This window comes from Bombina bombina, chromosome 11 (genome assembly GCF_027579735.1).
Source record: "Bombina bombina isolate aBomBom1 chromosome 11, aBomBom1.pri, whole genome shotgun sequence".
In the NCBI taxonomy this organism is placed as follows: Eukaryota; Metazoa; Chordata; class Amphibia; order Anura; family Bombinatoridae; genus Bombina; species Bombina bombina.
Window position 1 is genome coordinate 55937754 of NC_069509.1, and position 27723 is coordinate 55965476.

Here is a 27723-nt window from a genome sequence, read left to right on the forward strand (position 1 = left end):
TCAAATTCTCTCCCCCAAGAGGGAGATTTCATCTGTCAAGGTTGTCAACAAACCAGATAAAGAAAGAAGCGTTTCTACGCTGTGTACAAGATCTGTTATTAATGGGAGTGATCCATCCGGTTCCGCGGTCGGAACAAGGACAAGGGTTTTACTCAAACCTGTTTGTGGTTCCCAAAAAAGAGGGAACTTTCAGGCCAATCTTGGATTTAAAGATCCTAAACAAATTCCTAAGAGTTCCATCGTTCAAAATGGAAACTATTCGGACAATCTTACCCATGATCCAAAAGGGTCAGTACATGACCACAGTGGATTTAAAGGATGCTTACCTTCACATACCGATTCACAAAGATCATTACCGGTATCTAAGGTTTGCCTTCTTAGACAGGCATTACCAGTTTGTAGCTCTTCCATTCGGATTGGCTACGGCTCCAAGAATCTTCACAAAGGTTCTGGGTGCCCTTCTGGCGGTACTAAGACCGCGAGGAATTTCGGTAGCTCCGTACCTAGACGACATTCTGATACAAGCTTCAAGCTTTCAAACTGCCAAGTCTCATACAGAGTTAGTTCTGGCATTTCTAAGGTCGCATGGATGGAAAGTGAACGAAAAGAAGAGTTCTCTTTTTCCTCTCACAAGAGTTCCATTCTTGGGGACTCTTATAGATTCTGTAGAAATGAAGATTTATCTGACAGAAGACAGATTAACAAAGCTTCTAAATGCATGCCGTGTCCTTCATTCCATTCAACTCCCGTCAGTAGCTCAATGCATGGAGGTGATCGGCTTAATGGTAGCAGCAATGGACATAGTACCCTTTGCACGTCTACATCTCAGACCGCTGCAATTGTGCATGCTGAGTCAGTGGAATGGGGATTACTCAGACTTGTCCCCTACTCTGAATCTGGATCAAGAGACCAGAAACTCTCTTCTATGGTGGCTTTCTCGGCCACATCTGTCCAGGGGGATGCCATTCAGCAGGCCGGACTGGACAATTGTAACAACAGACGCCAGCCTACTAGGTTGGGGCGCTGTCTGGAATTCTCTGAAGGCTCAGGGACAATGGAATCAGGAGGAAAGTCCCCTGCCAATAAACATTCTGGAATTAAGAGCAGTTCTCCATGCCCTTCTGGCTTGGCCCCAGTTAAAAACTCGGGGGTTCATCAGGTTTCAGTCGGACAACATCACGACTGTAGCTTACATCAACCATCAAGGAGGGACAAGAAGCTCCCTAGCAATGATGGAAGTATCAAAGATAATTCGCTGGGCAGAGTCTCACTCTTGCCACCTGTCAGCAATCCACATCCCGGGAGTGGAGAACTGGGAGGCGGATTTCTTGAGTCGCCAGACTTTTCATCCGGGGGAGTGGGAACTTCATCCGGAGGTCTTTGCCCAAATACTTCGACGTTGGGGCAAACCAGAGATAGATCTCATGGCGTCTCGCCAGAACGCCAAACTTCCTCGCTACGGGTCCAGATCCAGGGATCCGGGAGCGGTTCTGATAGATGCCTTGACAGCACCTTGGAACTTCGGGATGGCTTATGTGTTTCCACCCTTCCCGCTGCTTCCTCGATTGATTGCCAAAATCAAACAGGAGAGAGCATCAGTGATTCTAATAGCGCCTGCATGGCCACGCAGGACTTGGTATGCAGATCTAGTGGACATGTCATCCTGTCCGCCTTGGTCTCTACCTCTAAGACAGGACCTTCTGATACAGGGTCCATTCAAACATCAAAATCTAACTTCTCTGAAGCTGACTGCTTGGAAATTGAACTCTTGATTTTATCAAAACGTGGTTTTTCTGAGTCGGTTATTGATACCCTGATACAGGCTAGGAAGCCTGTTACCAGAAGGATTTACCATAAGATATGGCGTAAATACCTATACTGGTGCGAATCCAAAGGTTACTCCTGGAGTAAGGTTAGGATTCCTAGGATATTGTCCTTTCTACAAGAAGGTTTAGAAAAGGGTTTATCGGCTAGCTCATTAAAGGGACAGATCTCAGCTCTGTCCATCTTGTTACACAGGCGTCTGTCAGAAAATCCAGACGTCCAGGCCTTTTGTCAGGCTTTAGCTAGGATCAAGCCTGTGTTTAAAACTGTTGCTCCGCCATGGAGTTTAAACTTAGTTCTTAACGTTTTACAGGGTGTTCCGTTTGAACCCCTTCATTCCATTGATATAAAATTGTTATCTTGGAAAGTTCTGTTTTTAATGGCTATTTCCTCGGCTCGAAGAGTCTCTGAGTTATCAGCCTTACATTGTGATTCTCCTTATCTGATTTTTCACTCAGACAAGGTAGTTCTGCGTACTAAACCTGGGTTCTTACCTAAGGTAGTCACTAACAGGAATATCAATCAAGAGATTGTTGTTCCATCCTTGTGTCCAAATCCTTCTTCAAAGAAGGAACGTCTTCTACACAATCTGGATGTAGTTCGTGCCCTCAAGTTCTACTTGCAGGCAACTAAGGATTTTCGACAAACGTCTTCCCTGTTTGTCGTGTATTCTGGTCAGAGGAGAGGTCATAAGGCTTCGGCTACCTCTCTCTCCTTCTGGCTTCGTAGCATAATTCGTTTAGCCTATGAGACTGCTGGACAGCAGCCTCCTGAAAGAATTACAGCTCATTCTACTAGAGCTGTGGCTTCCACTTGGGCCTTTAAGAATGAGGCCTCTGTTGAACAGATTTGCAAGGCTGCAACTTGGTCTTCGCTTCATACTTTTTCCAAATTTTACAAATTTGACACTTTTGCTTCTTCGGAGGCTATTTTTGGGAGAAAGGTTCTTCAGGCAGTGGTTCCTTCTGTATAATGAGCCTGCCTATCCCTCCCGTCATCCGTGTACTTTTGCTTTGGTATTGGTATCCCAGAAGTAATGATGACCCGTGGACTGATCACACATAACAGAAGAAAACATAATTTATGCTTACCTGATAAATTCCTTTCTTCTGTTGTGTGATCAGTCCACGGCCCGCCCTGTTTTAAGGCAGGCAAATATCTTTTAAATTATACTCCAGTCACCACTTCACCCTTGGTTTCTCCTTTCTCGTTGATTCTTGGTCGAATGACTGGGAGTGACGTAGAGGGGAGGAGCTATATGCAGCTCTGCTGGGTGAATCCTCTTGCATTTCCTGTTGGGGAGGAGTTATATCCCAGAAGTAATGATGACCCGTGGACTGATCACACAACAGAAGAAAGGAATTTATCAGGTAAGCATAAATTATGTTTTTTTCTTTCATGATTTAGAAAGAGAATGTAATTTTAAACATTCTTCTATTTTACTTCTAATATCTAATTTGTTTTATTCTCTTGATATTCTTTGCTGAAAATCATATCTAGATATGCTCAGTAGCTGCTGATTGGTTGCTGCACATAGAAGCCTCATGTGATTGGCTCACCCATGTGCATTGCTTTTTCTTCAAATAAGGATATCTAAAAAATTAAGCAAAATAAATAATAGAAGTAAATTGTAATGTTGTTTAAATTTGTATGTTCTATCTGAATCATGAAAGAAAGATTTTGGGTTTAGTGGCCCTTTAATGGAAACGGTCCCACAAATGCAAATAGTTCAAACAATGTTCCTCAAAAGGAAGAGAGAGAAACACATCATAGCATAATACTGTGTAAATCTTCATGTCCCCAGATTGAAGGCAGACCCAGAATACTCACAGTAGTTAGAGCTTCAATAGTTCAAGATAATTAGCTCTATTTTGTTTTGGACATTATATAGAAAATCATATTTTATTTGGAAAGGAGACCATAATTTGATGATTTTAAAAAACGTTTTGAATCTGGTCTTTTATGGTGAACAATAGGTTTCTTCCAGTCATTATCTTAAAGGGACACTGTACCCAAATGTTTTCTTTTGTGACTTAGATTGAGCATGAAATTAAGCAACTTTCTAATTTACTCCTATTATCAAATTTTCTTCATTCTCTTGGTATCTTTATTTGAAATGCACGAATGTAAGTTTAGATGCCGGACCATTTTTGGTGAACAACCTGGGTTGTCCTTGCTGATTGGTGGATAAATTCATCCACCAATAAAAAAGTGCTGTCCAGAGTACTGAAACCAAAAAAAGCTTAGATGCCTTCTTTTTCAAATAAAGATAGCAAGAGAATGAAGAAAAATTGATAATAGGAGCAAATTAGAAAGTTGCTTAAAATTGCATGCTCTGTCTGAATTACAAAAGAAAAAATTTGGGTTCAGTGTCCCTTTAAGTACAACAATGAGAAAGGATGGTGGATTCATGGGATAAACTTCCATTTTAAACACAAAGACTGTAAAGGAATTCAACAATGCCTGGGACATGCATAAGGCTGTCTTTAGAGAAAACTAACATGTAATTTGGGTAGATTTGATGGGACTTTTTGGTTCTTATCTACCGTCAAATTGTATGTTTCTATGCATGCTACTCTGTAAAATGATTTTGCATATGGATAGACATAAAATGGCCCTGAAACCTGCACTAATTAAAGGCTCCCCTGTGTTGGGATTGAACACATTCTGCATACACCTATGTTTAAACTGGCTGCTGTGGCCATTTCCTCCGTACTTGGACCCTGGTGCCACTGCACCTGCTGTACCAATGGTAATTTTGCCCCTGGGGGGAGAGCCAAGTTTGAATCACAAAGAAACCCAATGGATTTGCTTTTTGAACACAATGACACGTTTACGTTTTGAATATAGAAGCAGATGTTAAAGGGACAGTAACGCTACATTCATCATGATTTAGATACAGCATACAATTTTAAACATTTTTCCAGTTAACTTCTATTATCTAATTTGCCTGGTTTTCTTGGTATCTTTTGTTAAAAAAAAAAACACGCCTAGGTAAGCGGAGGAGCAGCGAAGCACTACTGGAGAGCTAGCTGCTAATTGGTAACTGCACATATGCCTCTTGTCATTGGTTCACCAGATTTGTTCAGCTAGCTCCCAGTAGTGCATTACTGCTTATTTAACAAAGAATACCAAGAGAATGAAGCAAATTTGATAATAGAGCATACCATTTTTCAATGTATTTCTATCTAAATCGCACACAAAAAATGTGGGATTCGTGTCCTTTAAAGGGACAGGCAAGTCCAAAAAAAAAAATCATGATTTAAATAGGGAATGTAATTTTAAACAACTTTCCAATTTACTTTTATCACCAATTTTGCTTTGTTCTCTTGGTATTCGTAGTTGAAAGCTAAACCTAGGAGGTTCATATGCTAATTTTTAGACCTTGAAGACTGCCTCTAATTTGAGTGCATTTTGACCACTAGAGGGCATTAGTTCATGTGTTTCATATAGATAACATTGAGCTCATGTACGTGAAGTTCACCTGAAGTGAGCACTGATTTTCTAAAATGCAAGTCTGTCAAAACAACTGAAATAAGGGGGAAGTTTGCAGAGGCTTAGATACAAGGTAATCACAGAGGTAAAAAGTGTATTTCTATAACAGTGTTGGTTATGCAAAACAGGGGAATGGGTAATAAAGGAATTATCTTTCTTTTTAAACAACAACAATTCTGGTGTTGACTTTGCCTTTAAGTGTTTTTGTCATACAACAGACAAACAAAACAATTAAAGTAGCCAGTGTTGTTTTCAGCCCTATTATTTTATCATTAATATTTATGAAGAATATTGAAACATGTATGGTTGTGTGATTTGCCAATGGTATGAAACGTGTACCCACTCCAGTTGAGAGTACAGACCACCTTTGTGTTTTGTATATACCTAGGGTAGATTATAAATGGCATTTTAAGGCAGAGCCCCCCACTCCCCCTCCTCCACGTCTTTTAACAATACCCCAAAACTAGGGTTGTCAAGTGCCCACTATTCAACAGGACATTCCAGTATTTTAGAAGGTTGTCCAGTACAATCTATAAAATCTACTCGAAATGTTTATTGTTTAAAAAGATAGATAATCCCTTTATTACCCATTCCCCAGTTTTGCATAACCAACACTTATATTAATACGCTTTTAACCTCTTTGATTTAAACCTCTGCAGACTGCCTCTTTATCTTTGTGCTTTTGACATACATGCACCCATGTCAGACTTATATAATGAGATTCTGCCAGGATGTAAGTAAACATATAGAATAGATAAAGGAGAATCAGTTGATGTGATATTATTTGGGTTTGCAAAGGCGTTTGATACAGTGCCACATGAGAGATTAATGTACAAAATGAAGAAACTGAAAACAGCTTAAAATGTTAGCTCGTATAAATAACTGAATAAAAGACAGGGAGCAACAAGTAGTTGTAAACAGATAATACTCCGATTGGACAAAGGTAATCAGTGGAGTCCCCCAGGGATCAGGACTGGCCCTAATATTTATAATGTATTCAAAGAAGCATTGATGCAAGGGAGGAAAGCTTAATTCTGTTGCTATATAAATCCCTCGCCTTGAGTATGGAGTGCAGTTCTGGGGACCAATCTCAAAAAATTGCTGAGTTAGAAAAAGTTCAGAGAAGGGCCACAAAACTAAGGGGAATGGAGAATTTAAGTTATTAGGAGAGGTTAGCCACACTGGTTCTGTTACCTCTAGGAAAAAAAGCGCTTGAGAGGTGACATGATTACTATATATAAATATATTCAAGGACCATATACAGAGATGGCAGAAGCTCTGTTTATTAAAGAAAATTGTTCATGACAAGAGGTCACAATTTAAGGCTGGAGGAAAGGAGATTTAACTCAAGCAACAAAAAGTTTTTTTTCACTGTAAGAGCAATTAAATTGTTGAACTCAATACCTAAGGAGGTAGTGTGACAAAACCAATCTCGCCACTGTACATTGGAGGGCCTGTTATGGAACATTCTTTGGGCTGGAGGTACATGGGCTTAAGGATACCCAGAGACTGCATGGAAATATGGAATGTTATATGCTGGACACCCCATGTACTTTCATAACTCTGTCTTATGTCTATGTCACCCTGTATCCATAAATACAGGATGGGTACAGGGTGTGAGTGCCCCTTGTGGGAGCAATTGTGACTCTATAAGCCAAGTGGGCATAAAAGACTTTATAGCTAATAAGAACTGTTCCTATATTCAGTAATAAGATGTATTCTATGTATGTTTCAGATCTGATTGTGTCTCAGGAGTCTGTCTGGGTAAACTGATTGTGTCCTTGTGTGATTATGTTAACTAGACTGCCCAACATCAGATTGTCTGAGTAAACGTTCTTCCCTAGTTAATTAACTTAATATGTTAATCTGTTTTACCTGTCAATAGACAGTTGTTAGAGGTTTGATGCATTGTTCATATGTCTGCTTTACTGTTAAACCAATGCCCTTTGTAACCTGAAGCCAGGGTGTATAAATCTGTGTGCTGCCTTCAAATAAAGTAGACATTCTGTTTTAAACCTGAAACTGGCTGGGTTGTGAATTGCTGATTCCCTATGCAGGACATTGTTCATCTGGTATTAACCCTTGGTACACAGTTGGTACCGTAACATTGGTGGCAGCGACGGAATGAACCTTATCGCCCAGAAGAGCAACTACACAAGCCAGTAACCTCAGGAAGAGGGGGATTATTACAATACTGACTAAGATGGAAAAGAGAAAAGTAAATTTTGCAGCTTTTAAAAACTTCCTGGAAACAGAAGGAGAGATTGATGGGTACCTTGCGGATTTTGAGAGGCAATGTGCACTACACAAGGTACCCGCAGAGGACTGGGTCACGATATTATCTGGAAAATTATCCGGCCGGGCCAGAGAGGCTTTTCGGGCCATTCCAGATGAGGAAGTCAGGGATTATAATACTGTAAAAGAGGCTCTGCTCTCCAGGTATGCGGTTACACCGGAGGCATACCGGAGGCGGTTCAGAGACACTGTTAAATTAGCTGGAGATTCCTACCTTGAGTGGGCATGTAAGGTGCACCGCACAGCAGCTCACTGGATAGCGGGGTGCCAAGCCATATCTGGGGAAGAGGTGCTGCAGCTATTCCTGTTGGAACATTGCTTCGACAAGTTACCCGCAGGAGTTCGAGAGTGGGTTCGGGACCGTAAACCCTCCACCCTGCAGGAAGCGGCTCGCTTGGCAGATGAGTATACGGATGCCCGCAAACTGGACACTGCTACCACTAAGCCCCCTGCTAGAGTGGAGTACAGACCCCCAGTCACCCCAGCAGCTGCCAGTTACCAAACCCCGGCGCACCGCTATACCACACGGCCTCCGGCCACGAACTACCCTCAGAGAGCCCTGTTCAATTTGCGGTGCTACTCACAACCTATTCGGTGCTTTAGATGTAAGCAACTAGGGCACAAAAGACCAGAGTGTCCCCTAAACGCAGCGAACCAAGCGCAGTCCTGGAGAAGACCCGCCGGCGGAATCCCACGTAATCCTCAGCCTGCGGCCCGCTACGTAGAGGCGCAAGAATGCTGGAGCATCCTACATGAGGCAGACCTTGTGCAAGCTGCCCACCGGAATAACCGGCAACTGGTTAAAGTGAATGGGAAGAAGGTCAGTGGTCTACGGGATACTGGTGCTACCATGACCTTGCTTCAAAAGAACTTGGTGTCTGAGAAACAGTACACTGGAGACACTGTGGCTGTGAGGGTAGCAGGGGGCGATGTGTTCAGCCTACCTGTTGCCAGGGTACATTTGGATTGGGGAGTGGGCGCTAGACCTGTGAATGTGGGGGTCAAGAAGGACTTACCTGCTGATGTTCTTCTTGGAAATGACTTGGCCCCCCTTGTTTCTGCCTACGCTCCTATGGGTCCCGCTGATGTTAACTCTGTGACTACCCGTGCCCAGATCCATGCAGCAGAGACTGACCCACCTGCTGCTAAGCCCCAGGACGATGAGCTCAGTAAATCTCTATCCGCTATTGATATGTGGAGGTCCCGTTACAATGCGCTGATGAAGGAGAAGAGGAGCGCAGAGGAAAAAGCACGTTTAGAACGTGAATCTCTGCTAGACAAGCTGCACCGACAGACTGCAGAAAACACCAGCTTGAGAGTGGGACATGAAACCTTAAAGACAAACTTAGCGACACTTGAGGAGAAGCTGACGCTGGCTCATAGTGAGGTGCAGCAATTCAAGGGCACCCTATGTCAGTATGAAGGGATTGTGGATACCTACAAAGAGCAGGTACAGAAAACTCATAAAGAAGCTGATGGGATTTTGAAGGACTGTTTGGCCCTGGTCTGGGCACTGAGGAATTTGAACCCTTGTTTGTATGGACAGGAATTCTCTCTCATAACGGGAATCCAGATGGATTGTCCCAGCAAACTGACATGCCTACCAGGCGCTCTGGTGGTATATGGCACATTATATACCCTGGACAGCCGAGCATGACAAACCAGAGGGAGAGGAGTTTGATGGTCCTGGCTTGTTATGGGAGTCCTTTGCAGAGCCTGACTTTGGGAGCCCAGACTCCATTCCCCAGCGGCAGGCTGCGTTAAAAGGGGTAGGGACAGTTGGTCCTGTCCCCCAGCAACACGGCTGTTTAGCCAAAGGGAAGACGATTGGTCTCCCCCTCCAGCAGCACAGCTATGTATCCAAAGGGGAGACAGTCGGTCTCCCCCTCCAGCAACCAGGCTCCCACCAGGCTACTTCCATGGTAGTGCTGGCACCCGGGCAGAGTACAGCTGGTCTCTGCCCACCTCGCAACCCACCAATTCAGCGTACCAGTCCCCCACACAGCTGTGGTGAGGTACCTGGACATGGACAAGTTTTCCCCGTACTCAGGTGTAGTAACCATTTATTGTGGGTGGGCTGTACTACTAATTGTGTTTTATGGGTGGGTTGCTGGACTAACCAGGGCACTGACCGGCAGGAGGTCAGATACCCTGTTAGTCTGTTTGGAAAAGGGGAGAGATGTGACAAAACCAATCTCGCCACTGTACATTGGAGGGCCTGTTATGGAACATTCTTTGGGCTGGAGGTACATGGGCTTAAGGATACCCAGAGACTGCATGGAAATATGGAATGTTATATGCTGGACACCCCATGTACTTTCATAACTCTGTCTTATGTCTATGTCACCCTGTATCCATAAATACAGGATGGGTACAGGGTGTGAGTGCCCCTTGTGGGAGCAATTGTGACTCTATAAGCCAAGTGGGCATAAAAGACTTTATAGCTAATAAGAACTGTTCCTATATTCAGTAATAAGATGTATTCTATGTATGTTTCAGATCTGATTGTGTCTCAGGAGTCTGTCTGGGTAAACTGATTGTGTCCTTGTGTGGTTATGTTAACTAGACTGCCCAACATCAGATTGTCTGAGTAAACGTTCTTCCCTAGTTAATTAACTTAATATGTTAATCTGTTTTACCTGGCAATAGACAGTTGTTAGAGGTTTGATGCATTGTTCATATGTCTGCTTTACTGTTAAACCAATGCCCTTTGTAACCTGAAGCCAGGGTGTATAAATCTGTGTGCTGCCTTCAAATAAAGTAGACATTCTGTTTTAAACCTGAAACTGGCTGGGTTGTGAATTGCTGATTCCCTATGCAGGACATTGTTCATCTGGTATTAACCCTTGGTACACAGTTGGTACCGTAACAGGTAGTAAATGTCAATACCTTAGATATGTATTTTTATGAGATATTACCCTATTAGACTTTCCATCCAGACTTGTCTGTGGTTAACTGACCATGTCAATTCAATTTTGAGTTATGTCCCTTTAAATAATCCAAATTCTTCTATAAATTAGTAGGTATGTGCATTTGGCAGCTTCGTTAGCTGCTGAATACGGAAGTGAAACACACTAAGATCTGTTCACATCCAGCTGTCAAATGCACACACCTATAGATTAGTTTATTCTTTCTAGTTTTCTTTCTCCTTAGCATTCCTTATTGTTGATGACATGCAAATCAAGGGCTAAAAAATGCTTGATTCAGTTTTTACAATTAAGGTTACAAATTACAAAAAAAAATCCTTTTATCTCCTGTTAAAAGACTGATCTGATAATTCCAGTTAAAGGGACACTCAATCAAAATTAAACTTTCATTATTCAGATAGAGCATGCCATTTTAAACAACTTTCCAATTTACTACCATTAACAAAATGTGCACAGTATTTTTATATTTAAACTTTTTGAGTCACCAGCTCCTACTGAGCATGTGCAAGAATAAGTGTGTATGCATTTGTGAATGGCTGATTGCTGTCACATGGTACGTGTATGCATTTGTGATTGGCTGATGGCTGTCACATGGTACAGGGGGAGTGGAAAAAGACATAACTTTTAAAATTATCAGAAAAAAAAAAATCTAATACTCATTTGAATTTTAGACTAAGTGCTATTGCATTGTCTTGTTATCTTGCATTTGTTGATTATGCAAATCTACTGGGTTGACTGGTCCTTTAATTGTTTTAACACTAATACTTCCTTATCAGACTATTTGAGACACCTAGAATATGTGACTTGTTGTCCTATACATTATTTTGTAAGCCTGAAATACAAAGGGAACAGGAAACAAAATACTGTAAATATATTTAGAAATTGTTCTACAAATGGTAAACTGTGTATCTTTGGGATTTATGTGTAAGTAAATATATACATAACAGAAGTGCACAGATAAAAAATGGTTTCAGATTACTAATTTGCGATGAAAAATAAAATCAATTTTTTAGTCTGATATTCATTAAAGGGACAGCCAAGTCCAAATAAACTTTCATGATTCAAAGAGGGCATACCATTTTAAACAACTTTCTAATTTACTGTTATCACCAAATTTCCTTTGTTTTTCTTGTTCTTAGTTGAAAGCTAAACCTAGGTAGGCTAATATGCTAATTTCTTAGACCTTGAAGGCTGCTTCTTATTTGAAGGCATTTTGACAGGTTTTCACCACTAGAGGGTGTTAGTTCATTTGTCATATTGATAACATTGTGCTCAGGCATGGGGAGTTACCTAGCACTGATTGGCTAAAATACAAGTCTGTCAAAAGAACTGAAATAAGGTGGCAGTTTTCAGAGACTTAGATACAAGGTCATCACAGAGGTAAAAAGTATATTAATATAACTGTGACTGTGTTGGTTATGCAATACTGGGGAATGGGTAATAAAGGGATTATCTATCTTTTAAAACAATAACAATTATGGTGTTGACTGTCCCTTTAAGGGAGTTGTTTGGTAGTTACTAACAAAACTCTATTTGTTATCTATATCCTATGGGAGGCATATTTAGGGCAGCAGAGGAACAGTTGGACAGCAGCGCAAACTTAAATTAGTAGCTGGTGCTACTGCTATAGGCCAACAGCAGAGCTTTTTTATTTATTTAAATGGTCTGACCTGGCCAAGAATAAAAGTAAAGCTTGCATACTTATAGGCTGATAACAGAATCAATCAACTGCCATTGCAAATCTTTATTGAACAGTGTAAATGTTACCTTTTTTGAAGCATTTCCGAAATACAAAAACAGTCTTCCCCGTCTTTAGAATAACATTTTTAAACACACAAATTAAATCGTGCAATAAAATGCTTTAACACATTAGAAGATTTCATTTTTTGCACATTTATGTCCCTTTAATCAATTGTTTTTCTTGTAAATGCATGTTCTATATCTGTAATAACGCATTAGTTGTTTATGTACTGTCTATATTATGGATTTAATTTAACACATATTAAAAATGTATATTGGGCACACAGAGAATTGTTTTCCCCATTTTAAGTATGTACTCTGAGAATGTTTCACAACCCTGAGAACATTTTCTCATTCCCGAATCCCAACCCTGGGGCAAACTGAAATACACAAGGGTTTGAAAAGACTTCTTGTCTAAATAATAATTAACATCCAAATTTAGACTTCATTGTCCTTTTAATTGTGCGCTTAATTAATTGATTCTTAGGAAAGCTTTACGCATATTCCAGATATTCTTGATTTTCCTCCCTTTTTACTTGACACATCTTTTGTTTATTCCATGACTCAACCACCTTTTTTTGTAAAGAAGTGCTTAGGCAATGAACCTGCCATCCTCTAACTTAAGATCACAAACTCTTGTTCTGGTGTTTTTGGAAAAAAAGTATTTGAACCTCCACTTTATTTAAATGTCTTAATACTTAAAGGGACACAAACCCCAATTTTTGGCTGAGTTTCTGCTCTCTATTTCTCTTAAAGGGACACTGAACCCAAATTTTTTCTTTCATGATTCAGATAGAGCATGCCAATTTAAGCAACTTTCTAATTTACTCCTATTATCAATTTTTCTTTGTTCTCTTGCTTTCTTTATTTGAAAAAGAAGGCATTTAAGCTATTTTTTGGTTCAGAACTATGGAAAGCACTTGTTTATGGGTGGGTGAATTTACCCACCAATCAGCAAGAACAACACAGTGTGTTCACTAAAAATGGGCCGGCATCTTAACTTACATTCTTGCATTTCAAATAAAGATACCAAGAGAATGAAGAAAATTTGATAATAGGAGTAAATTAGAAAGTTGCTTAAAATTGCATGCTCTATCTGAATCACAAAAGAAAAAAATTGGGTTCAGTGTCCCTTTAACTAACCCCTTTTTACAAAGTGAAACCAAATACCCTCTAAAACCCATCCAGAAATGTCCACACTTTGTAAGCACTGTCTATGGGCACCTCAGACACACCCCAGATCACTGAGACTGCACTATCCTCCTGGTCCCAGATGAAAGCCAGACATTTATTGTATAATATTTAAGGTTGTATACTATTTGCATAAATGAAAGGGCATGAAACCCAACATTTTTCTTTTGGGATTTCGAAAGAGCATGCCATTTTAAACAACCTTCTAATTTAATTCTATTATCTAATTTGCTTTATTCTCTTGATATCATTTGCCAAAAAGCATACCTAGATAGGCTTAGTAGCTGCCAATTGATGGCTGCACATAGATGCCTCGAATGATTGGCTCACCTATGTGCATTGCTATTTCCTCAACAAAAGGATATCTAAAGCAAATTAGATAATAGAAGTAAATTTAGATGTTGTTTAAAATTGTATTATCTATATATGTATGTATTGGGTACTTGTAAAGCGCGGCTAATCACCCGTAAGGGTCTCAAGGCGCTGCTCATTTTATCGACCTCGGAAGGATGAAAGGCTGAGTGGACCTCGTCGGGGATCGAACCTGCAACCCCAGTGCAATAGCATGCTGAGCTATCTGTCCAGCTATAATCTATCTGAATCATGAAAGAAAATGTTTGGGTTTAAAGGAACAGTATACACCAATTTTCATATAACTGCATGTAATAGACACTACTATAAAGAATAATATGCACAGATACTGATATAAAAATCCAGTATTAAACCGTTTAAAAACTTACTTAGAAGCTCCCAGTTTAGCACTTTTGATTAGGTTGACTTGAACACCCAGTTAAAGCAGACACTCCCCCTATTCCTCTGCATATGAAAAGACCCTTTACACAAACAGGAGCAAGCTGGAGTAGGTATACATCAGTATTCTCCTAAAACTTTGGGGCTTGGTTAAGAGTCTGAAAATCAGCACAATGTTATTTAAAAATAAGCAAAACTATACATTTTTACAAACAAAAAACCCTGTATGGGCTTTATAAATAGATCATCTACAAAACATTAATGCAAAGAAAAATCTAGTGTATAATGTCCCTTTAATTCCAATCTTTACATATGTGGAATTTAAGACTCTTGCAATGTAATTTTTATCAAAGGAAACTTTTTTTTTTACCTAATCAATTGGTCAACATATGTTTTTCTTTGTGTTGTTTTATTAGATGTGAGGTTGTGCTACAAAATCATAAACATCCGACAGATTGTTTGTGAAAATATTGCTTTATCAACAAAACATATAAAAATGATACAGTAATTAACCTCTACTCAGACATATTATAAAATCACAGTATATTAATCAGTACAGTAATCAGAATGTGTGATTATCTATGAGATTCAGTTAAAAACAGTTTTTCACTAAGCTGAGTAACCTATAAAAACAAATCACACTATTCCCCATACATTTTAATGAATTAAAAGTTAATCCATAATCGGATATATTGGCTCACATATCCCAGGTAATCCAAATAGTTACTTAAGTGCAAAGATAAATACTTACACAGGTATAGCTCTTGTGATTAGTACAAAAACAGTTATAATATAAAATATACTAACAAATTAAATCATAATATGCAGTCAGGTTTAGTATTTTCGTAACCAGTTGTTCTCTATCAAAATATTTAAATCCAAATGAGCAGAATATATGACATTGCATAGCTCATGATAATATTTAGTATCACATAAAAACAACCATTCCCTGTTGAAAACATTTAGTAACTTGAGAACTTATAAAACATAGTCTAATATATAGCGAACACCATAATAAATATTAGTAATAAATACAAAGTAAACATTTATTAACACTCTTCAAATCTGTATTCTACTTAAAAGGACTTTAAACTCAATGTTGATTTTGCACAGAAAAACTGCAAATATGTAACAAAACATATTAAACCAATTTAAATAGATTTTCAAAGTAACAGAAAATGCATCCTCAAGTATCAAATGCTCATTGGCTGATGCAGACAACTCCTTTGCTGTCGGTGAACTAGCATAATAGGAGAAAAATGTTTCAACACAGAAACATAATTTTTTTAAAACTCAGATTCAACAAATATAGAAAAATAACTTTAATGTCCCTTTATACAATCGGTGCTTTGGTCTCCTGCTGGAATGTCCCCTTGTGCCTTCAGAGCGTTCTTGGTCACTGTTGTGCATTTATGGAGTATCTCATGGGTTCTGGGTCGCTCAGGAATTTGAGGTGGGCTTGGCATAGGCTGAGGTTTGATGCATATGTCATAAATGTTCTGTTCTTTATCCAAATCAGATGCCATCGCTTTTGGAAAAGGAGGAGCTATGGTCTTCATATGCCAAGATGGTAGCTCGTCAGCTTCTACGGAGCCTCTACTTGTCTTCCTCTCATAGGGTTGGGGCTTCCATTCTGAGCTGGGTTTGTCCAGCTCATTTTGCTTGGCCAAGCTGTCCAGTTCATGAGCTAGCTGGGAGGACCTGCTTGATGGTATCTCACTCAGTGATCTTGATCTCATTCTGTTGATTTTAGACTTATTTTCGCTATCATTGACCATGGACGGTTCCTCATGAAACCTCAGACCAGGTGGTAAAGTGTCGATTCCCATAGCACTGGTTGCTGTGAACAAGTTTGGAGTAGAAGCAATTTTGCTTTGATTCAGCATTGTTTGCAGGTTCTTGTAATTGCAGTATGGTTTGAGAAACATGGATGGGACATAGCCAACCTTGTTGTTATACCTGGAACAAAAAAATATCAATAAACTTTATTAATTTCTTCTTCAAAATGGATTTTCTAAAGTCATATCATCTATAATTTATAGTTATCTATTTTATATCCAACTAATGATTTCAAGTTAGATTTTTACCGGATTTTGTTTACTTACGTCATGCACAATGTGCTGTAAATGATCTTCATTTTTATTAACTAAATTTTGTTTCTATTATTCTTGCTTGATTAATGATAATATCTGGTCTTTTACAATTCAGTTTAAAATGATTCAGGTTTTATAGATATGTTTGTTAAGATTTTAGAGCCCATTAAAATTGTGTTTAGGAGCCACATTGCATTGCCATTCTTAGCAGGACACAGCCAGGGAACCACAACATTTGCAAATTATATAACACACTTGAGCATTATATATTGACAGCAGAATGTCCCTTAATAACTGCAAATCTTTTATCCTTAAAGGGACATGAAACCTTAAAGGGACATGAATACAATTTAAAAAAAGTTAGAGATCTAGATAGGTAGCGTGCACATGGCTGTAGCACTACATGACAGGAAATAGTGCTGCCATCTAGTGCTCTTGTTAATATATAACATTCTTTCAAAACTGCTACTATATAGTGCTGCAGGCATGTGCACACTTCTGAACTTACCTTTCTATTTTTCTACAAAATATAACAAAAAAACGTAGAAAATTTGATAGAAATATATTGGAAAGTTGTTTAAAGTTGTCTGTTCTATCTGAATCATGAAATAAAAATTGTAGGTTTTACGTCCTTTTAATTTTTCAAATGTATATAGTTTCTCTTTCAAATGTAGTGCTCTGACGGATTTTATCATCGTCTCCTGCACGCACAGTAGTTATAATAATCAGTTAATTATAGTGTCAAAATGCTTCACTAAACAGAAGATTACTACGTACTGAATTTAAGAAAGACCAATCATAGATGACTGAGAAGAAGACAAAAGAATCGCAGATCACACAAGGAAAAAGAAAATACATATATGTCACTCAATTAATGCATAAAAAAAAATGTCCTTCTTATATCTAAAAACGAAGGGTGCTTTAAAGTTTGTTAGTGTTTTGTATTGCTAGGTAAGCATATACTGTTATTCTCTTTATAAAAATAGAGTTAGTAAAATAAAAATTAAACTGTCATTAATCAGACAGAGCATGCAATAAAAAAAAAATATTTCCCTTTATTCTTCTATAGACAAATTTTGTAGTCTTTTTATATGCACATTTTCTGAGATCCTAGCTACTACTGAGCATGTGCAAGAAATTACAGTGTATATGTATACAAGTCTGTGGTTGGCTGTTGCGCTCACATGATACAGGAGACAGGAAAATGAAAATAAACTTTGAAATTTGTCGGCTAAAACATCTACTGCTCATTTAAAATTCAAAGTGAGTATATTGCAATGACTTGTGTTCATGCATGTGTTAATTCTACTCTGTAATTCTACTGTATTTAAAAGGGCATGAAACCCAACATTTTTCTTTCATGGTTCAGATAGAGCAACTTGCATCTATTATCAATTTTGCTTTGTTCTCTTGGTATCCTTTGTTGAATCAGTAACAATGCATTACTGAGAGGGAGCTAGCTAAGCAAGTCTGGTGAGCCAATGATAAGAGGCATATATGTGCAGCCACCATTCATCAGCTACCTCCCAGTAGTGTATTCTTGCTTTTGAGCCTACCTAGATATGCTTTTTCAACAAAGGACACCAAATGAGATAATAGGTGTACCATGGAAGTTGTTTAAAATCACATGCTTTATCGAAATCCTGAAAGTTTAATTTTGACTTTACTGTCCCTTTAATAGCATTTTTTTTTTTTAAAGCAAGAGTGTTTATATTTTAATATATAGAGCAGCTGCTGCTGTCATATGCATGCTAGGAAAATGTCCCTTTATCTAAATAGAATGTAGTCTTCTTTAGAAAATGCTTTACAAGTGTAGAGACTTGACCATTATCATCCTTCTCACCTGACCAACCACCAGCCATTTTTTGACTTCTCGATCACCTGTACAAGAACGCCAATACTGATGGAGAGCTCATCCGAGCTTCCGGCTTGGTATGCTTTATATGCATAATAATGAATTGCTGGGGAAAAAGAAAGAATAATAAACAGTCAGTTCCAATTCATAGTAACGTTTTATAAGTATTCAGATGCAGCGCTCTCTGGCAGCCAAAGGGTTGCCGTATGTCATCCATTGAATTACAACGTTATTCTTGCATTACTGTGTATAGCTAAATATATGCTTAGCCACCCTTATAGGGTTAAAGGGACATAATACTCATATGCTAAATCACTTGAAACTGATGCAGTATAACTGTAAAAAGCTGACAGGTAAATATCACCTGAGCATCTCTATGTAAAAAAGGAAGATATTTTACCTCACAATCTCCTCAGCTCAGCAGAGTAAGTTCTGTGTAAAAAGTTATACTCGGCTGCAGCCCAGCTGCAGGTAAAAAAATAAATAAATTAAGAAATGAACAGCAGCCAATCAGCATCAGCAGTGCTGAGGTCATGAACTCTTTTACTGTGATCTCATGAGATTTGACTTAACTCTCATGAGATTTAATTTAAACTTCCTTACACTGAATAGGGAAATAACATGAGAGTGCACAAGGCTCATCCCTTCGGCTGTCCCGGGACAGACATACTGATTTGCTGCTTAGAAATCCTTTACAATGGGATGTGGCTACTGAGGAACTTTTGAGGTAAAATATCTTTCTTTTTTACATAGAGATGTTTAGGTGATATTTTCTAGTCAGCTTTTTACAGCTATGCTGGAGCACTTTCATGTGTTTAAACATTTGGGTATTATGGCGCTTTAAACATATAGGTAAATTAGTATTACCACTCAGGAGGCACAAGAATAATAGCTCACAAGCAGGAAACCACCAGTGATTTGCAGCTACAAGTGACTGCCCCTTCTTTATCTATGTGTAAACAGTAATGCGGGTGTCAATCCATAATTGTGACCAGTCAATTAAAGAATTACATGCTTTTTAAATTAAAACATGTAAGATTCAGCCTAAGCTAAATAACTATAAATCTTTTTGGAGCACGCAGTATTAAAGGGATATGAAAACCCCCAATGTTATTTGATTTTTTTTTTTGTGATTAAGACAGAACATACAATTTAAAAAAAGATTCCAATTCACTTCTATTATCAAATTTGCTTTGTTCACATGATATTCTGTATTGATGAGATACCTAGGTAGTTATCTGGAGCACTACATAGCAGTACATTTTGCTGTCATCTAGTGCTCTTGCAAACGGATAACATTCTTACAAAACTGCTGCCAAATAGTGCTCCAGAAATGGGCCGGCTCCTAAGCTTACATCCCTGCATTTCAACAAAAGCTGCCAAGAGGACAAAAAAAATTTGATAATAGAAATAAATTAGAAAGTTGTTTAAATTTGCATGCTCTGTCTGAGTCATGAGATACATGTTTTGTGTTTCATATCCCTTTAAATTAATATTCAAAACTTTAAAGTTAGAAAATTAGATAATACTTTATTTTACTACTTATAAAAAAATAATAGGATAAGAAAAACTGAATTCCCTGTTATGAATAAATAAATAGCATTGCACTTTGTTTTGATATCACCACTCCTTTGTCTCTTGATGGATCATTTGTTTGAAAGAGGTTCTTTACTTTATTAAGACTGATTTATTTTTCCTTAAAAGGACATCAAACCTAAACATGTTCTTTCATGATTCAGATAGAACAAACAATTTTAAACAACTTTCCAATTTACTCCTATAATAAAATTTGCTCCACTCTCTTGGTAACCTTTGTTGATGCTTTTCAACAAATGATAACAAGATAATGAAGCAAATTAGATAAGAGACATAAATAGGAAAGTTGTTTAAAATTGTTTGTTCTATCTGAATCATGCAATTAAGATTTTGGGTTTTATATCCCTTTAAGGGAGTGTAACATATATTCCCCTAAGCACTGATTGACATAAATGGCTATCAGAGGTTCAGATACTGATACTTGTATCATTGTCTATATCACTTGCTAGTTGTACAGATGTTTCTAATATACTTTTGGAATCTCTAAATCAATCCCTTTTTTAATTAATGGTATTTGATGTAGCTGTTAATCATTTTACGTTGTGGATGAATTATAAGATCCTCCTTCATGGTGAACCTAAGATAGGGCCTTGATTGGCATGACAATGGGAATGACCTCATGTCACTGACTAACACTAAAACAAGACATGAATATAATTATTTTTATAATTCTATCAGGTGACCATGATAATGCACGTGGTTGTAAGTTAGCTTTTTATTGACTTTACACTCACCATCATCATCAGACTCCAGCCCAGAATCGGAGTCCTCTTTGCTTGTAAGATCCTTTAGGTATGGAGCAGGAAACCAGGCCAAGCATTTATCCTCATTTTCTACCAACCACCAGCCTAAAAGAGAATCAGAACATTCAGGACAAGGAAGAGTGTCTTCTCACTCAAGAAAAAAACATAAATTACTAATTCACTTACTTTACATTCTAGTTTAATTACTGCAACTTCCCCATTCCAATATACTCTAAATGTCACTGCCAAGACTCATCCCCATTACTCACCGTTCTTTTTTAGCTGCTTCCTTATCTCAGTCCAAACACTGAATTCCAGAAGCCTTCAAAATTAAATTAAAATGTCTAACTCTTACTTATAAAGCCTTCTCTAACATGTATGTATGTCCCTACATGAATCAGAGTCATCTTGTCTTCCAATTAACACCCTAAATTCTTCTGACCTGGATATCTCAGTCCCCATAACCCCATTCCACATCTCACACCTGCTCCACCTGTTCTATAGAACTCTCTGCCTCATTCTTTTCCTTAGACTTGAAACTTTTAATATCTCCCTTCAAGACAAGCCTACTATCTAACTCAACAATGTCTAACTTCTGTGCAAGATTAGCTTTTCTAGTTGGCACTCTTTATATCCATGATGGATTGTACACTACATTCACTTCCCAAAGTTTTAAACATTTGTAATAAATTGGTTTTTCAAATGCATTACAATGACTTAGATTTTGAAAGGGTCTGCAATGCAATTTCGTTGGGATGTCAGTTGGATTATTGTATTATATAAGATATACTTGAGTTGTTCTCCATGACGTAGAAGGTATATAAATTAATACAGAGACAGATTGTCTGATCTGCATTGTTCTAAAATATTTTTTGTTTCTAACAGGTCTCCTATTCTAACTCACCTGTGTTTTCCTTGATCAGCACACCCACGGTCTCATTGCGTTTCACTTTGAAGGGTCTGTTCTTGGTATCAATTGTTTCATAGTCTTCTATGCACACATACTGTTCCGATACAATAGGATGTGTTGTTGGAGGCTTGGGAAGTTGTTTTTGATGCTCTGACTTCTCCTTTGAATCGGATGGTACAATCACTAAACTAAAACCAGATGGGAATGATTCATTAATATATTAATGTCTGTACAGCTTATATGCATAAATATAAGTCTACTTTACTAATTAGTCTATCCAAAATGTTGTGACTATGTAAGTATTGGTATTAGTATAACAGATTTAGGAAAAACAGAGAGGAAACAAATATGCATGAGAAAGATGTTGGACATCACCATACTGTAGAATGAAGCATTACTGCTCATCCTATGATATGATTTAAAGAGTGTAATACCAAAACGTGAAGGGTAGTTTATTTGGCTTTTACTCCACTTATAGTCTAATTAATCTGTTTTCTACTAGTTATTGGGTCACATACCATGAAGACCCTCTATGACTATTGTCCATCTTACCAGTTATCAGGGAAGGATGGATTCATGTCCTTGTTTGTGGGCATGAAGAATTTTACAACAAGTTCACTTTGTGAGATCCTCCCATCGGTTTTCAGTAGGTCCTGGGAATACTTCTGTAGCAGCAAAAGCCTTTCAATAAAACGATTTAGGAATCTGTTCTTCCTGAATAATGGGACATCTTAAGGTGGGAAGAAAAAATAGCTGTTAGAGATATGACTAATAAGCATACAATATTCATATGTTGGTCATCAGTTATAAAGCAATAAGTCACAACTGTTTAAGCTTTTTAATGTGATCTGTACATTCTCTCATTGCTGGTGAGAGTAGTGATAGTTTAATAATTTAACATGCCTTAAAAATAGAAATATTTAATGAAAGTAGATTAAGAAAAACAGCAAAATGTAATCTAAATACATAATTAAAACTGAGCACCCAGCACACACCCGAGATGTTCCTAAGTAGGACAGAGCTAGTGACTAGTGGATACGTATGTATGCTACAGGGTATTCTTTAACTGTGGGTTTAACCCATTTTCAAAGGCTAAACATATAGTTACAATGACAATTGTTTTAAGGGACACTCAAGTCAAAATTTAACTTTCATGATTCAGATAGAGCACGCAATTTTTAATAACTTTCCAATTTAATTCCATCAACAAAATGTGCACAGTCTTTTTATATTTACACTGTTTGAGTCACGACTTCCTACTGAGCATGTGCAAGAATTCACACACTATACATATATGCATTTGTGATTGGCTGATGGCTGTCACATGATGCAGTGGGAGTGGAAATAGACAGAACTTTTGTTCCTTTATTAAATTTTATTGGTTATTTTTGCTATTCACTTTTTCCTTTCATTTATTTTTTTAATACAATCCTTCACTTTTTATGTCTACTCGGTGCCTCTTTTTTCTGTTCTGTCTGAATTAAATGAAATATTTACCTCTCAGTTTTGGAATGATGCTGTCTGACTTTTTAAACAGCCCGGCCTCAAGAGGGTATTTCTTTCTCAGCTGCCGCTGAAATAAACATAACATGCAAAAACAATGGTTATAATCTCTCTATGTCTTTCAATAGTATTTAAAGGGACATTGCTCAACAAAATACCTTTTTTTTTTTTTTACTATTTTTTAAACTCCTGAAAATTTGCACTTGACATACTTTTATGCCATTTCTGAGCAGGATATGGCTGGTGATTGGTTGATACAGTATGCCAGCATTATTCCCATCCTTCTCAAGAGTGGTAATACATTGCACTTGAGTGTGCAACCTTAAAGGGACATGAAACCCCAAACTTTTTTTTCATGATTCAGACGAGCACACAAAATTTGCTTTGTTCATTTGGTATCTTTTCTTGAAAAGCATATGTAGATAGGCTCAGAAGCTAGCAGCTAGCTACTGATTGGAGGGTGTACAAAAAATGCCTCTTATGATTGGCTTACCAATATGTTCAGCTAGATCCCAGTAGTGAAGTGCTGCTCCTTCAACAAAGGATACCAAGAGAATGAGCCAAATCAGATAATAGAAGTAAATTGGAATGTCGTTTAAAAGTGTATGTTCTCAATTATGAAAGATACATTTTTGGTTTCATATTCCTTATCTATATGTGAATAACTTCTTGAAGGGGATAAAGTTGTTTTTTTTTCTCTTCCTTTCATGTCCCTTTAATTCTAAATTTTTCGTTATTTCAAATTGTATTTTGATAACTCCTTAATTATTATTATTATTATTATTATTATTATTATTATTATTATTATTATTAGTGCAGACTAATGTTATAGCCCTGATAAACTGTAAATGAATGAAATAATGAATAAATTACATGCTCTAATTCATTATAGTATATAACTATTGCATTTCTGTCCCCTTGTAATGGGTTAAACAAATAGCTAAATTACTAGAAATAACTAATGAACTGAGCATGAGCGCCGTAGACAAGTATCAGCCAATCACTGGCTGTGATGTGTTGAAGCTATGTGTTCCCATCAATAGGGATTCAACACATATTAAGCAGATCTGAAAAACCCTGCTGGTTAAACTGACATCCAGGTTCCAAATCCACAATTATTGGGGTCTCAAACAAGGGACACTGATGGAAAAATATCATGCTCTTGAATGATTCTTTTTAAAGATGCATAGAATGGATTTAAGGATATTTTGTATACAGAAATGCAATGATTAATTGTAAAAGATCTGTGTTATCTGCTACTAAATTATATTTTTCCAAAGCAGAATCCAAGCTTTAGCAATTGGGAAAAATCAGTCCAGTTCTTATGCTATGTTATGAATTTGATTCACAATGATTTGGAGCAATTCCTCATCTTTTAGTGAATTGGTTTCCAAGGATAACACCGGAAAGTAACATATTCTACTGAAAATTTCTTTAAATTGAATTTGAATTTAGGAGAGAGACAATACGTGAAACGCGTCAGCATATAGGATTTGACCTCCCTGTGATTATTTCACTGTTTTGTTACTAAAAATGATCTTTCTATGTAATTATTCACCGGGGGCAGCCTTTTCCACTTTAATTTCACTCACTAGCATCTAAGTTTTGCCTCTATGGCTTTGCACCTTGTGTTCATGGGAGTTGCAACTTTAAGCCATTTCCTGCCTAGCTATAGTGGTGTTGATTTAGTGTGGATATATCTGGGAGTGGTGATTATGTTCTATAAACAGTAAGGCACTATCGATTTGCTTTATCATACTTACATGTAGCTTCTTAAAATCATCAAAAGTTCGATAAATCAGAATTTCATTCTGATCAGTCCATAACACAGAAAACATGTTAATCTATAAAAAAAAAAAGAAATCCCACAGTCAGCAATATTAAATATCATATCATATTACTGTACACTTCTTTTCTTAATTATGCATTCAGACATGTGACACCCAACACTTAAAGGTGCCAGCTGGCCTGAATTTTCAAAGGTGGTCATTTCTTTACATGACCCCGGAGAGCAGGAAGGTCACATGGGTACAAGGATTATTTCAAAAAGTTAGACAGGAAACAAAAATAGCAGATGAGGTCCCGACTTCCTGGTTACTACAACAATCATCTGCCCATGATAGTTTTGTGGTTAACCCTAAATGTTATAGTCTAGATAGAACCATCACTGCTTATTACATTAAATGGACGATAATATAGTACATATATACTGTGCATATGACGGAGCACTATTTATACATGTTTACTTTTTTTTTATACAAAAAAGTTGAAGCCTTTTTGTATTTTGAATCTAACAGGAAGTGCTCATTGGCTGATAAGAAAAGTTCACACAGCTCTATTGGTGGGCAGTGACGTCCCCAATAGCATAAAATGGAGGGGGGGAAGGCTTTATTCTGTAGGACAGGTAATTCCTTCTTTTAGATGCAACAAATAAACAAAATGTCCCTTTAAACCAATTGCAACACATATTACTACAGTATTCTCTTGTAACCAATAGAGTAAACATATCTAAATGAGACTCTATATAGCACCATCTGCATATTTGTGTAAAATAACAGAACTGCACGCATGCTGACAAAAAGCACATTTCTTAGTTCAGTTTGTCCTCACTTACACTAAAATATTCATGTCATGCAGTGATGCACAAAGGGATATGAATGGTATATTGTATGTGCCGTGCACTGCTGGGTAAGGGGAACCTGATTCACTCAGTACAAAATATAACTCACAAGCACTTACCATAACTGCTTTTAAAGGGAACCTTGTACTTCTATTATTAACTTTCTTCTAATGAATTTTTTTTGATAAAACGTAGCTAATTTCCATGTAACTAGGAAGGCTCACGAAGGGGCTTGTGTGTTGAACACTATCAGTATAACATTGTTACAAACATTGCTGCCAAATAATGTTCAAGACACATGAACACTTCTGAGCCTACCTCAGTATGCTCTAATGGAAAAGTACTATGTATAAAGAAAGGAGACCTAGAGAAAGTGGTACATTTTACTATGAACATAAAATGGATAGTTAAACATTAAAAATAGACACTATCTGAACTATGAAAGTTTAATTCTGACTGCCATGTACTTTTATCAACCCCAGTACCCCCTAGACCCACTACTGAGCTGAATTATAGAAATGTTATGAGAGTGTATAGTGTTAGATTCCAAAATATTATACATGTGATACAACAGTCAGAGAGCTTGCTGATCACTGTCACACTCAAGTAAGTAAGGGGGGGTTAAGGCATCCCCAAATATTATAGCACCCCCAAATCCTGCCCTGAATGAGTACTGTCTATATAACATGCCTAGTGCTCTATGCATATCAACGAGAGAGATTAATGTGGAAGAAGGGAAATTTAACTAAAACTAAAGTTAGAAATAGAGTTAGGAATAGGTAGCAGCAGATAAGATCCCACAGTCATTTTTTGCACCACCACCTTTTATGCTGTTTAACAGGGGTGACAAACGTATGGCACAAGTGCCCAAGGTGACATTTACAAATTTGTTGTCACCCCTCCTCTAGGGGACCAGTCTACTGCTTGGTTTTATTCCTGACATTTGTTGTCCTTAATACATATTTTTTCTTATGAACCCACAATTTTTAATCTATATTGTGAATTTTAAAAGATTCATTAACTTTAATGTTTCTTTGACATTTCATTAAAATGTATAAAAGGGTACAGGCACTGAATAATTTGCTCTAGTACCACCCCAGCCATAAAGATAAGTCAAAATGAGATTCATCAAAAATTTGCACTGCCTTATATAGAGAGTAAAACTCAGACCTACACAGCATTGGCACCAAGAACAATCACAATTTATCAGTTACCTATATTTTCTTATCACAGGCATTATGTGCAGTTATGTGCTGGCAGAAGCAAAATGTGCCAAATTCTCTTTATGTTATATCTTTAGATAGAAATGATGCCATATCTATAGGCACACAACTCTACCTTGTTTCTTCCATACTGCATTACGCCAACGGCTTTCGCCTCCAGTGGGTGACGGCTCTGCTCACTCATAAATCCTTGGATCATCTTTCAAATGTGAGGTTCTGCTTTGTGTGTGATATCTATGTTCTGGCTTTGTGTATGATTCATGCAACAATATTTATGCTTAATTTATACCTTTACTCTGGGAAACTCCTTGCCCTGCAGGTCTATGACACCATCATAAACAAGGAAACGTTAAACTTTAATCTCAGGTCATTGAGCTTTCCCCATATGTCAAAATCACCCATATTTTCCTCCTGCTCTGCTTCTCTCTGGCTGATTTAAGTATATTTCAGTTGTTCTAGGAATTTCAATGATACTGGATGTTTAGCCTTTAATTAAAGGGCATGTTTATTACTTTAACTTTTGTTTTTATTTGTTTATATAATTAATTTTATTGTCCACTTGTATAATAAATTAGAAAGGAGTAAAACAAACTGAAAAAAATATGTTAGAAAAAACAAAACAGTTTCTTTGTAATATTTACAACAACAACAAAAAATACTGAACAGAATATGTTTTACAGTAAAACCACAAATACGTTGTAATTAATATTTTTTATTAAAAAGAATGTAAACTTTAATGAGAAAGTACCCGGTTTTTAAAAATACTCATAAAAACAGGGGCACTTTCATTCATTAAACTTTACATTTAAATGGACAGTCAATACCAGATTTTTTTGTTGTTTTAAAACATAGATAATCCCTTTATTACCCATTCCCCAGTTATGCATAACCAACACAGTTATAATAACACACATTTTACCTCTGTGATTACCTTGTATCTAAGCTTCTGCAGACTGCC

At 37.4% G+C, this 27723-nt stretch overlaps 1 protein-coding gene across 1 annotated transcript; it reads right to left on the bottom strand.

Annotated features, from left to right (window-relative positions):
• Positions 1–14612: 14612 nt before the first annotated feature.
• On the bottom strand, positions 14613–27011 carry LOC128642309 (NADPH oxidase organizer 1-like). Its single transcript, XM_053695033.1, has 8 exons — positions 26881–27011; positions 24686–24766; positions 22917–22992; positions 21972–22149; positions 21414–21607; positions 20501–20614; positions 18159–18276; positions 14613–16181 (listed from the first exon to the last, which is right to left on the bottom strand). Exons 1-8 carry the CDS (start codon positions 26962–26964, stop codon positions 15545–15547), a joined length of 1482 nt encoding a protein of 493 aa, XP_053551008.1. The 5' UTR covers positions 26965–27011; the 3' UTR covers positions 14613–15544.
• Positions 27012–27723: the final 712 nt, after the last annotated feature.